This window comes from Actinia tenebrosa, unplaced genomic scaffold, assembly GCF_029948245.1.
Source record: "Actinia tenebrosa isolate PJP-AT-01 unplaced genomic scaffold, QUT_ActTen_1.0 PGA_scaffold7__59_contigs__length_16204524, whole genome shotgun sequence".
NCBI lineage: Eukaryota > Metazoa > Cnidaria > Anthozoa > Actiniaria > Actiniidae > Actinia > Actinia tenebrosa.
In genome coordinates, this window is record NW_028292584.1 from 16,162,245 (window position 1) to 16,176,564 (window position 14,320).

General features: G+C 40.8%; 1 protein-coding gene across 1 annotated transcript; it reads left to right on the plus strand.

Moving 5' to 3' along the window:
* The first annotated feature begins 3,731 nt into the window (after nucleotides 1-3,731).
* On the plus strand, nucleotides 3,732-9,597 carry LOC148905761 (uncharacterized). Its single transcript, XM_089040196.1, has 7 exons — nucleotides 3,732-4,376; nucleotides 4,448-4,542; nucleotides 5,526-5,679; nucleotides 6,229-6,295; nucleotides 6,963-7,189; nucleotides 7,491-7,668; nucleotides 8,172-9,597. The coding sequence occupies exons 1-7, from the start codon at nucleotides 3,843-3,845 to the stop codon at nucleotides 8,240-8,242; spliced, it is 1,326 nt and encodes a 441-aa protein (XP_088896322.1). The 5' UTR covers nucleotides 3,732-3,842; the 3' UTR covers nucleotides 8,243-9,597.
* The last annotated feature ends 4,723 nt before the right edge of the window (nucleotides 9,598-14,320 follow it).

Here is a 14,320-nt window from a genome sequence, read left to right on the forward strand (position 1 = left end):
AAAGAGTTCCAAAACCCTGGTAGTTTTACCACTGCCTCCCGTTCCGTAAAGGTAAGAGAAGCGTTGGTAAGAGATTGGGTCCGCAACCGACGGTAGAGGCTCCCCGGTTGGTTCCACGCTACCGTAAAGATGTTCTCCGTGATATTCTACACGGCCTCTCCATGCTTTTATCTCCTCATCTTTGACGCGCCATTGACCACTTTCTGCAAGTTCATCGGCAGTGTAGAACTCCTGCATCTTCTCTAACACTTCTGGCTTTACATACAAGGAATCCGTGGCTACGCGTGGGATGTCCTCTTTGTCAAACCGTAGCAGCATTGCTAAGAGATTGATGTGCGCATATGCTAGCATGCTGGCACGCAGATGGTAATACTGTGCATGGTCGATGGTCTTGGTAATAACACAGCGCATTCCATTTCTGTTCTTTTTGACCTTCTATGAAGTAGTCCCATTTCTCTACGGATACCATTGTTCCTTGGTCATGTGCACGTTTTATGAGGAAGCTTAGCTCACCGGCGTCTGTTATTAAGCGTCGCTGCATGTGTTTTTCGCCTTCTTTTGCGCCCTGTGTGAATTTACCTATGACCACACGCGCTGTGGGGTTGTGCTCTGGAAGCCATTGTGTAAAGGCGCTATGGCAGAGTATGGCTTCATGCGCTGTGTATTTTAAAAGCTTGCGCTCTTCGAGGAACTTCAGTAGGGGTATGGGTATCCATTCTTTCTCCTGCAGGTGCTTCCCATACCACGCGTAAATTATGGGATGTAAGTCTTTTGCTAACTCCCAGGTGGTCAGTCTGATGAACCCCGTTGCTGGGGCGTCGTAGTAACCCGGTAGTGACACCCTAAAGAATTGGGAGTCTGGATGTCCGTAACGGTCATAATACTCCTTACAATCCCCAAGGCCTTTGAAACTGGCGGGGTAACAGTGTTTCATATCCAACGACACGTACTCGTCTTCGTTGTACTCCATATTCCAAAGACCGCCGTGACCGTGTTCTACGCAAGCTTTGGAGATATCTTTGAACTCTTTTGGAGTAGGTTTCCAGCCGTTCTTTTTCTTCGCGGCTAAGAAGTCCAAGCTGCGAGAGCTGAGCACTTCGTCTGAAAAGTCCTCACCAAGGGTTTCGCAGGCGCTTTTAATGCGTTGATGTTCCACTTCTGGTCGGTATAAAGTACCATCTTGCGTCATGAATTGACATCCTTCTGAATCCATTAACCAAATAGAATTCTCATGAACTAATTCTGTCAATGGGGAATTCTTATAGACCTTTGTCTCCTTCTTTCTTGGGAACCTCAACTCCCTCCACGCGTGCGCGTTGTGTTGGTAAATGACTATGGGAGCACCTTTGCCTTCGTATTTATGCGTTCCTGGGTAAATAAAGCCGTCGGTGATATCTTTCACATGGATTCGCCTTCCTAACGTGGTTTCCAACTTCTTGATGTTTTCGATGGGTCCTCCAGTTTTACGAGTAGAATGCTCCCATTTCCTGATGGCTTCTCTTCTTTTTGGCGTAAGCTTACCACCCCGAGAGGAATCCTCGAAAAACTCCCTAACCAGCTTCCCAACGCAGTTACCAGGATGTCGCATTGGTTTAAGCTTCTTAACGTCCGGCTTCTTAATTTCGTATGCACCGTAGATGACCACGGTAACCGGGTAAGCGACCTCGTAGAAGAGCATGTCTATTCCCTCAAGTGCTCCCGGTCGTGTGTGCTTATTCACAACGAACAGGTTCTGCTTACCAGACGCTCTGATAGGATTACGACCCTTTACTATTATCCACTCACCGTCTAAGTACTTTACGAATGTCAACTCCAAACGGTAATCGCCGGCTGGCATTCTGTTGATTATCTTTTCAGCCATTTTGTAATTCATGGTTTTGTCTGTCTTTCCCTCCATAAATGTAGCGAAGACAAAGTCAGCGTCTGAGTTATCCATCACCTGATTTCCGAGCCTGCGCACAGTTTTGTTTTGAATGTCGTTGATGGTGGCCATGTATATCTAAGGAATATTTTAACCTCCGTTTGCGATACCAAAATACCCGTAAATCTGCTGTACCCGTCTTCGTAATTCTGGGGATTAAACCCGTATATCTTTGGCATCAATCGTGAGTCCCCCCCCCCCCCCTGCTGCTGCTGGAAGAATGCAATTTTTTCTATCTAAAGTTTAGTTTAAAACGTCTAAAATCACCTGGAACAATTGTTCAACACCCCTTTTCTTGAATTCAGTTGCAAATTTGATTGTAACTTGGGTTTTCACTTGGAGCGAGAATGTTTTTGAAAGCGTAATACGCAGCCGTTTCTTGAGCAATTTTTAGACCGACACGGGGTGAAATCGTTTTTTTCAAAAAAATCCGGATTTTTTACGTAGATCGAAAAACCGACCCCAGTACGTTCATAAACTCATCAAACAGTGTCTACAGACCAAAAATGAAGGACTTTTATTTTTTTGATTGTGGCCACAAATTTTCGATTTTGCTCGATATTTCTGGACAGTCGCTCTTAAACCTTCCTATCCATCCGATTCCGATTCTGACGCCCTTCTGACTTTTCCGGTTCCATTTTCACTTCGTCATCAGCTGCTGCTTTTTGACTCCATCGCTACTTCGTGCTGTACCGACAAATAATGTTTACCAATATAATAATAGTTATAATAATTAAGCTAAAGGTAAAGGTAATAAAGTTTAGTAATGCAGCTGATCCGTCTTCTTGGATGGTCTGGTCTTGCTTACTTTCTGCAATTTTCTCAGATGTTACGCCAATTGCCTGATTTCATATTTTGAGGGACTGAGTACGAGTTCCTGAATATTGTGATAATCAACAGACCCACATAGTAAGAAAGAGCACACTGACCTATACAAAATCCCGACGTTTGGTGGTAATTGGGTCCCTACTGATCAAGATACAGAAACTCCAAAATTTACTAAGAAATGTATGGATTGCATTGCCGGATACTTCGTAGTCGGCAGTCCATAAGTAAATGAAGTCAGGTGATGGGGGCCGGACGATTTGACGAGAGCGGGCCGGAAAAACCCGACGGCGCTCCTTTGTTTACGGGCAATGCATTTATCAATTTTATCAGGGTTTTTCAGCCTTTTTTACAACCAAACTTTGACCACATGATAAAATGATAATTGACTGAGTTAGGTCGGGCCGGCAGGGAAAGTATTTGGCCCCCGGTCATTTGTACGGCATAACCTCAAGCAAAATATTTTCCCGTGCGGCCCGACCTTACTCAGTCAATACATAGATATTCCTAACCACCTGTCATGACGTGGAATATTAAAAACCAATAAGGTATTCAATCCTATTTAATCTTTACATCTTACATTTTAATTTATCTAAATTACTGTTAATTCAAACTAGATATCGACAATACTTACTTACAATCTTACCCGGAGTATATAAACGGTCTTTCTCCAGGTCTTCTGATTTTCTAATAACTCCTTTAACAAACTCAACATAGTCTAAATTCTAATTCCACGAAAAAGAGCATTTTTGTTGCATTAGTGTCAATGTCATTATTTATTCGTTATTAATTTATGAGAATTGAAATAACTCCCTTCAATGAAGAAACAAACCAACGAGATATCAATAGAATCTAATAACACATTAATTACCCTTTGTATTAATTCATTCTTCTTACCCTCGATGAAGGTACCACTTCCTCAATCAATTTTACAAAAAAGTTGACAGAATTTACGTATCGTATTTCTTTATTTCTCTCACATCAAACGTATGTACCAGACTTCTGTCTTAGAGAAAGATCCTTCGTTTAACAAGCTGCTTATCAAAAACTATATATGTTGATTTAGTGAAATATTATTTGCTATAATAACACAACAATGCTGCAAAGATGGTTTATCAAGACGCTGCTGACTTTGCTGGTTATTGTATTCAGTTGTAACATGACATTGCCTCTGAACGACTCGATGGCTTGTCCTTCCATTCTGAACATCACTATCAACTGGATAGAGCTTTACCCATTTCTGGAGTACGACAACATAACAGGTGTGAAAGGTTATTTACCGGATTATATGCAGCGTGCTTCTGACAACTGTAGCTGCCCAATGATGCGCTTCAACTATCAAAGAATGAACATTTCCTCGTCTGAAGAGATGGAGATCAAAATTCGACGCAGTCTTCGAACAACAACTCCAGAATCGTATTTTCCTATTTTTGCTAATCGTAAAGAATCGACTCAATTCCAGAGACCTTTTCTAGCGCTGTTCCAGTCCCCGGGACCTGCAGTTGTTAAGCTTAAATATGGCTCTTGGAGTGAAAAGATGGCGTCAGTCAACATGGTTATGCAGACTTGGCCTATTTTGTCTGTTTGTTTGCTGTTTGGTTTACTGGCAGGTTTTATCGTCTGGACGATTGTAAGTAGTTCCTGTCTCAGCTCGTATGTTAATCCTTTATTCCAAAAAATTTTTTCTTGACACTCTTACAGGAGCATCGAAAAAATCCCGAAGAATTCCCCGCTAAGTTTCCTCACGGTGCTTTGGCTGGCATATGGTGGTCATTCGTTACCATGACAACCGTGGGGTAAGACCTTTTTATAAACTAAAATTGAAAAGACATTCTAATAAGAAGTCGATAGCGTTTTAACGTAGGGCTTAAATTTGGCTCCTAATTTTGAAACGTTTTTCGTTATCTTGTGTTCTAAGTGGGAGCAAAACGCCGGAAATCCTTTTTTCCTGTGAGCATCAAAAAATTAGATAAACCCTACAATGTTGCAACAAGGGATGTTTGAAAAATAAACTTTCTAGTTTTTGCTTTTTTAAAGCTATGGAAGACTAAAACTTAATTTATTAGGTTTATATTATAGCATTCGTTTGCATGCGTCTTGAACATATCGTGGTATTTTCCAATACTAAATTACTTTATGCTCCCTTCGACTAGAACTAATAATTTTTGAGTTTATGCAAATTGCGCTAGGTATATTTCGATAATGATCTATTAGGCATGCGGGGCTTTAACTCATGTAGTGTGTTTATTAAGAAGTGCAGATGGTGCATGCTTTTAACAATACGCCGGCTCTCATTGTAGGTAATAATTTAATCCCACAACTCACTTTCGTATGTGAGTAACTGTTGGTTGTTGGTTCTGAACTGTACTTTCGAGGGGTTTCCGAGGGGTTTTAGATTTACGTTCACGACAAACGTGAAACGTCAGTTGACCAGTAAAAAATTCTTTTAAATTACTGAAAAAGTATCGCAAAAAAGTCCAAGTAGTAGAAAAACAAAAGAATATTTGCGCTTGGTGAGAAGGTTTGTAAATAGTAAAGTAAAATACAGAAAAATTATGAAAACGTGGTCACGTTTGCCGTTTGCGGGCAGAAAAAAAAAGTCAATCTGAAACTCTCTATTCTTCGTTTTTTTCTCCCTTCGCAAAATTCAACTTCTAAATTCCACTTCAGTGATCATGGAATGAGGACCTCATGTTAGTTATCCAATGGCTATTAAGTGCTATCCTCTCAGAACAATGGCAACCTATAAATATTTATTCATTTGTTTTCTCTCTTCGAGGTACGGCGATAAGACAACCCGTACTTTGTGGGGTCGTGTGTTTGCAGTGTTTTGGATGGTTCTCGGGACTATTGTAATGTCCATGTTTACTGGTCAAATCACAGCTAATCTCACGTCCAATGAAATGGCTACAGTTGATTTGATGGACACTAAGGTATAATCCATTAGGTTTTTGATAATTATTTTGAAATGGTATCTGGGAATTATGAAATTAAGGGTTGTGTTTATAGCAGTAGTGTTCTCGACTCTCACCTCTGGGGTCTTGGGCTCGATTCCTTGAATCCGCATCACATGTGAGTAGAGTTTGTTGGGCCTCTTTCTTTTTTCTTGCTTCATAGAATCTCAGACTAAGGTCGGACTTCGAACTTCACATGAGCCAAATCTAAAAACATAAAAGAAGACCGCATGTAATTATCCATTGTTTCAATTAGGTTCGGTTCATGTGAAGTTCGACGTTTGACCTTAGTCTGAGATTCTATGAAGCAAGAAAAAAGAGTTAGTCGTCCTCTTACTTTGATCAGCTAAGAGGTCATACGTTTCCCTATAGAACATAACCTAGCTGTCCATACATGTCTTAGTCTAATTTGTCTCTCACGATGAGCTTTTGTATTTTGATATTATTTGTGGGGTCATTAACCAAAAACCTCAAAATAGAAAACAAAATTATAAATATTAAATTATAAATATACTTTTGCATGGAAAGGTTGTTGTGCCAAAAGGAATGAAGACATTCATAAAACAAGAAATGAACCTAGGAGCTCGTGATATTGGTAAGCTGCGGTAAAGAAAAGAAATAAATGCCAAACAGAAGAGTAATAATAAAACAAATTCAACACAATCCCCGTAGTAATTTGCTGAGCGACTGTTGCCTATCTACTTATTACTACTTTGAAAGATTGTTCCTCAGTGACCTCATACTATTGTTTTGAAGCAAGTGACGCTTGTTTTGTTAGTGTGCTGCCTGCTAAGCAAGAAGGCCATAGTTTGATCCTCCGTGACCTCAAACACTTGTTTTAAGGAACAGGCCCATAGTTTGATCCTCAGTGACCTCAAACACTTGTTTTAAGGAGCAAGTGACGCTTGCTTTGTTAGTATGCTGCCTGCTAAGAAAGAGTCCAATAGTTTGACTCCAGTGACCTCACACACTTGTTTTAATTGTGCCTTGGTTGGTTAGTGTGCTTCCTACTAAGCAAGAGTTACATTGTTTGACCTCAGTGACCTCACACACTTTTTTCAAGGAGCAAGTGTGCCTTGGTTGATTAGTGTGCTTCCTGCTAAGCAAGAGTTACATTGTTTGATCCCCATTGACCTGGCTTAGTTCTAGTGTGCTGTTTGCTAAGCGTGAGCTCCATAGTTCGATCCTTTTATATATATAATATTTTAGGAGGAAGTCTTGATTTAACCAATGAATTACCTTTTGGTTTATTAACTGTTCAGTGGATATGACCTACAAAGAAATGCTCAAAATTACATCTGAATACTTATTGATACACGATTACCACATGGCAAGGCAATGGCTGAAATCAGATACAGACGCAAAAATAGTCAAAATCATTGACCGCCAGTTTGCTATTGGGATGTTAGTAACTGGTGACTTTGATCGTGTGAAAAGCATGTTAACCTGCATACAAAGAGAAGTCACTGATTTCTATCAAATCGATATGGTATGTACTGGCATATATTTCGTATGACTTTAACAAATTGCGTTACGTACAGACATGACGTGTCGTGTTGTGTCGTTCCCCAGTATTTGTATTAGGGTTAATTTTGCTTTGATTGGTTCAAATTAAAGAATGGCGTCATTTTCGTACCTCGCCATGGCTTTTCACAGTTAAACAAAATCAACCCTATTTGTTCATGTAAATACCGATTTAAGAAATTCATAATTACTGCCATGACTACCATTGTCTCGATTAGAGAAGTGGGGAATTCTGACATGCATAAATATATCATCATTATCCATAGGCCTCCAAAAAATCTAACAAAACAAGCCTCTCGTCGTCATCAACCAATAAACAGGAAACCAGCCTCAATTATCAACAACTACTTCTGATTTTCGGTGGCGGTGCTTTGGTCCTGTGTGTATTAGTTGGTTTCTTAATGCCGTGTGTACGGACAAGAAAAACGGCTTCAATGGAATCAGGTTAGTTACTTCAATCGTTAATGTTGCTATATTTATAGTCGCCATGATCATCATCGTTAACGTCGCCATCAATGTTGTCATTTGACTATCAACATTTTTCATTAAATTAAACAACATCCTCTAGTTTCACATCAATATAACTATCAGTGCCACCACCATCTACGTATCATCATTACGATCATCGTCATCGTAGTCGTCATCATCGATAACAACAACGGCAACACTACAACAACAGCACCCTTATGTGCGTATCATCATCATCATCATGATTATGAACACCCACAGCGTGCCGTATCATCATCACTATCATTATCATCATCAACGCCACCATCGTGTACCTATCATCATCACAATTATTATCATCATCGTAATCATTATCAACACGTACCACCATCACGTATGTATGATACCTATCATCTTCCTAACCATCATCATCATTCAAACATCATCTCCATCATATTTCAACCCAGAAAAAATTAATTTTGAATGTATCCATATTTCAGATGCAGAGAAAGGTACATCGCGCCCACCATTTGCTACAGAACTTCCAATAATCCTGAAATCGGTAACCTAAAGTATTCGGTATACAAAACGATTCTTAGCTTGAAAACCATATATGAATGTAAATGAGTTTCATAATATGCCCACTTTCCACTCATACAGCACAATTAGGACAGAGGGTGCGTCTCTAGGAAAATCGTTGGAACAGTGTTGTTTCCATTCATGACGTCACGTTCCAGTGCAGATGACGGATGAAAGGGTTAAAATACCACGTTTTTCTGTCTTGATTTAGAAATAAATACAACCGATTTTAAATGGACAAGATAATAAGGTACGTTATTTCGATATCCAGGTTTTAACGCTTCGAAATTGGAGTCGGAATCGAGTGAAAAATTTAAACCTTTCGTCATAAGCGTAACCCCAAACAAAGAAATAGAAAATTAACCAGCAGTTATTCGGTTGATACTTCATGTAGTCCATCCTCCTAAAGTCCTTGCCTACGTCCTCGTCCTGGGAGGTGGTAAAGGATAAAGCGGGCTAACAGGGCTCTGGCAATGTGCATATTACTTATTGCTAAGGGAACTAACACAAAGGATGAAGTTCTTGGTGTCAGCCCTACGTGCAACACAGGCATAGAGGATAATGATGATGACTTCAAATAGTACCGATAAATGTTTATCAATAAAGCAGTTTTCGTATGACTGTGAAAAGCTCACGGCACAAAGGCGGTCGTGACACGGCCAGACATACGCCAAACCAATCACATCGCGCGAGAATGTACTCCTCATCCAATCAAATGCCCGAAACACGGCACGAACACGGCGCGGACAAAATCACGCCAAAGTCACGGCACTGCCAGACCAATCAAATTGCGCGAGAAAAAAAATCAGCCATTCAAAATGCTAGAAAACATCACGGTCGCGGCAAGGCACGCATACGGCACCGAGCTTTTCACAGTCATACGAAAACTGCTCTATGTCAGCATTTACTATTAGGAATAGAACAGTGCTATACATACACCTATTTCAGAAAATGTGTCATTTGGAGATATTCTTGAATTTAAAATCTGAGACCGAGAAGTACACTGCTAATTGTAATAATATTCATAGCCGGACGACGTAGTTTCCTTTTAGGTTGGAATATGAAGCATTATCTTTGAGCTAGAAATGTGAATTTTCGTATTTTAACCAGAACACATAAACAATTCATTAAGTCTCAGCTCGTCCAATTCAGATCTCCAACGGAATCGGACAACGTTTTTTGAAATGTATATTATGTCCCCAATCTTGTAATAGGCAGATTAAGATTCCCGTTGTTTCTTCCCGCAAACGGCAAACTTGACCACGTTTCCATCGTTTCCCTACATTTCACTTTACCTTTGCAAACCTTCTCGACAAGTATTCTTTTGTTTATCTACTACTTGGAGATTTTTGCGACTGCTTTTCACTAGCCTGCGTCACATCCGGAATTTTCTTCGTAAGAATTTATGAAGAAAATTCCGGATGTGACGCAGGCTACTTTTCACTAATTTTAAAGAATTTTTCAATGGTCAACTCACGTTTCACGTTTGCCTTAAACGAGAATCTTAAACTCTCTAATATTACGAATGCGCCTTGCGCCATGAATAACAATTAGATTTCATCAGCCATCTTTTAATTAGTAAATAGAAAAAAAATTACATTAGCTGGAAAGAGAGAATGTGAATCAGTAAGACTGTGAAGTTTAAAGTGCTACTACGACGAAAATCGCTCAAACTTGGACGTCATACACTCAACATCAAACATTGCTACATATATTTCTTTGTATATAAATCCTTAATTTATTTTATTCCTATGAAGCCGAAAGGGTGGCTAATGTGCTTATTTCACATTACTTGTGACTATAATTTATATTTTGGGGTGTTGGGTATTTCTTTCTCCCTTTACTACTGAGCAGCAGGTAGGGGGACTCGCGATCGATGCCAAAGATATACGGGTTTAACTCGCGGATTTACGAAGACGGGTACTGCAGATTTATCGCAAACGGAGGTTAAAATATCTTATAAATATACGATGCACGAATGTAAGAAGTTCGTTAACGACTTTTGCATAATTTGTCTAAGACCTAAAGTTATCGTACCTAAGCCAGAACCCTTTTGGTGTTGTGGTAAAAAAATGCAAATAGAAGATGACACGTCAGCACAGTGTTACGAGTGTGGTAAGAATATTCGTAATGCCGTACCAAATGCTACCAAAGAGCAATATTACGCCAATGGAGGTCGTAAGAAAACGCCATATAAGAGAATAAAATACTTCAGGGACTGGATGAGTCATATCCAAGGTTTACATCCGGTATATTTAAGCGACGAAGTAAAGAAGAAAATCATAGACCATTTAGAAGAGCCAACCCCACAAAGTCTACGGAAAGCGTTGAAAAAATTAAAGCTAGGGAAATATTACAAAGCTATTCCCTATCTTTTGTCTGAAATTACCGGTAAGTCTATTCCTGAGGTTTCTGATATGACAAAAGCCGAGTGCATGTTTTGTCGGCTGGATAAGGATATTCCTTATTACCCTGACGTAATCTACGAAATATTTTACGAAATTGACCCCAACCACCCCCTGTTAGGATGGATTCCGAGAAGATAGTGAATCTTATGGCATAAGATGAGCGAATAGCATAAATCTTATGCCATAAGATGAGCGAATAGCATAAATCTTATGCCATAAGATGAGTAATTAGCATAAATCTTATGGCATAAGATTACGCGTAATTTCCAGACTGACGTTCAATATGTAAATAGAATCCTGTCACGCTTTTTTCAAAGCAGATGTTTACTGAGCAAGTTTTCTTTGAAGCTCTTCTTTCGCTTCTTGGTAAATCTTTTTGCGAGATTCCTCGGAAAGATCTTTTACGACTGTTTTTTTATTCCTTATGTCCGTCTTTAATTTCTCGTATTTGTCTTCTTCGGCTAAGATAAGCGAGAATTCTACGTCGTCTATCTTTCTGTCACGCAAAGCCTTTGAGACAAGATCGGTAATAGTATTTACTTTAGCCCTAGATAGAGCTATTGTCGTGTCATGCTTGGATATTTTCGTGGATAGCTTTTTCATAATGCCCGTAGCAACAGCCGAAATGATACCACAAGCTGCCCCAACGCCGGCCAAAGGAACTCCAACGATTATTCCCGGCCCAGTAAGCGAAGTAGCAACGCCAGAGCCCGTTAACACAACAGATATGGATCCTGAAGTTATCGCAATCTTATGTAGCGTACTCCGGGCTCTAACGTACTTTTTTCTAACTTTTTCATAGTGTTTTGCCTGCCCTTCCAAGTAAGCCAGGATTAAGTTCGCTTTATTCAGACGAAAGTTTTCGGCGTTTAGTTCGTTAGGTGTAGTATAGGGAACATCTGGGTACAACTGAGGTGCTGATGGTATAACATCCATTATATATACTAATGTACGACGCTTTTGGGAATGATATTGAGGAGCAGCCACATCACGACAACCGGGATTACTGGAACTGGAGGGCCTTTAGGAAGATGTTTCCGCATGCAGACCCTAGTAAGTTCGAAAGGAGACCCGATGGGATTTACTATAACGGCTCTAGGATGTACAGCAACGAGGATTTGAAACCTACGCTGGTCGATCAGATAGACAATCAACTGAAGAATTCTGGTTATATCGAACATAAGCCCGTGCAAGGTTGGTCAAAGGAATTATTGCTTGGTACCGGTACTTATCCGATACCCGCGGTTTCATTTGATGAACATCCAAGTTTGGATTTGACATTGAACATGCGGATCTCTAACAACCATTCCTTTCCGTTAAAGGTGCGAGATATCTTCAAAAACGTGCCCATTAATCATACCACCGCTAAGGAATCTCATGAATGGTTAAGTGGTCCTAACATGCGTTATTGGCCGCAGCAACTAAACTTTGCGGTTTGGTGTGCCACTGGCGGCTGTGGTGTAAGTGCAAACTTGATGAAGAATTCGATATTTATGTTTCACTTCCACTTCACGGTTAGAAGAATACTACATGAAATGGGTGTTATTGCGCTGCCGGGAGATGCTGCGTTTTATCCTAGAGATAACAAATACGACGTTCCAGCCTATGACAGGCTTTGTAAGGAGTTTGGAGTTGTGGGAAAAGACTTTAGATGCACTACCGGTGCTAACAATGGCTTGGGGCATATTTGGGCTTATTGGGGGATTGGTGGACATGTGCTAAGCGATAAAGAAGTTCATGCGTTGAATCTACGATGGAACACTGGGTATCACAAAGAAACTCACGACAGTAGCACCTTCTTTGAACCAAATGCTAAGACCACTAAGGAAGTTAGAGACGGGCCTCTGTTCAAAGACGAGGGTGGTAAGTATGCAGGGGCCAATCCACTGATTATTAAGATTACCAACGACGAGCAAACGAAGCAATATCTTAATTTCATACCTCCAGAAGGTAAAGGACTAACTAGAGCCGGCCTTGCCCGTTTGAACCGCAGCATAGAAGCTTACGTGTATTCTATCCTTGGAGCCCAAGTAAATACCCGATCAAATATAATTGGAAATACCGGCGCCGCAGAAGAGACGCGAGCCGAAGCCTTGGTCTTATTCGAAAGTTCGATCTTGGAGGGCGACATTAGCAAGGGCGTACAGCGTTACCAACTAGCTATACAAAATTCTAAGGCGAGGTTGGACTATGCAGTAGCCCCGGGTTGTTGGTTAATGCCTAGTAATTTATCTATAAATACTGGCTCTGTAGTAGGATACAACAATAAACTGCAGCGAGCTACTACGGACATGAAGTTTGGGGTGAACGACGTGAACTCTGACACTATTAGAAGGCACTTTGTTGAACAGCCTAAAAAAGTGCACCATACGCAACCACCTAAGAAAGTGCAGCTAACAAAAGAAGTATACCGAGCGCCTAAAAAAGAAGAGGAATATGACCATAACTTACTAAAAGCCGGCTTAACAGTCGCAAGCATTGGTCTGAGCTATTATATATGGCGATGAACAACCCCTACGTAGCTGGAGTAGATTGTGTTTATACGACTTACACAGGCGAGAAAAAATACACCCAGGCATCTTGGGTTGATGTCACGGGCATGTCCGTGAATTTGAATTACTCAGGAAAGAAATTGATCCTTTGTAGTATTTGCATTGGTACGAGCAGCCATGCCAACGTCGGCTTTAGGTTCCTGGATAAGAATGGCGTACTGCAGCCTATGCGCGCGAAGACAAACAACAGGGAGCCTGCGCATTTCTCCGTAGAGCCGCCAACGAATAGCGCTGAGAATCTTACAACTTGGACTCTTCATATGGTTGCCAACTGCCATGGGAAGGTAAAGCTGCAAATGCGCGTAGACGATACGGGGAGCGTTTGTGTGAATAGCATAGAAAATCAAAGGGACACGGCTTATAACCATTTAACCATCAGCACTCTTACGGTGCTTAGCCTTTAAATATATGAATCCACATTGGAAGGAAACCCATTACGTTTATCACTTAAGGGATGAAACTTACACCGGTCGCGGTTGGCGCGATATTGGGATGTGGGTTGAAGTTGGAGGCCTTGCATTGATCATTTGTAGCATTGACATTACCCAGGCGTATGGTAGTATCATGGGATTTCGGCTAGTTGATGAAAATGACGAGCCTTTAACACCCTTTAGAACGTCAACCAATAATCGAGAGCCTACTCATTTCTCGACGCAGCCATATCCATTTAGTTCCGAGGCGTTTTACGTGGCTACGTTTCAAATGGTGGTTAATTGTAATTACGTTAAGTTACAAATTCACCCAGATGGTTCGCGCGGTAGTTACGTAGCTTACGTAAATAGTGCGATTAACAAACCTAATAGAGCTTGGCATCATAAGACCATTTCTACCATGACCGCCATACCACTAGTTCCGCATTATCAAGGCGGCGCGAATACTATCTTTACTTATCCCCAGTCGAGGACGCCTCGGACACCCGACGACGATAAGCCCGACATAACATACAAGGATAAGATTAACCCTTCATCTTCTTCAGGAGTACCACTCCAATAGCGACGACCAAGATCCAAATGTTATTCCCCACGAACTTCAACAGTTCTCCGCCGGTCCTAAGTACCAGGCTAAGGACGCTACCCAGCAGCCCAGGAAGACCGGCTGCCATCTTTTTTC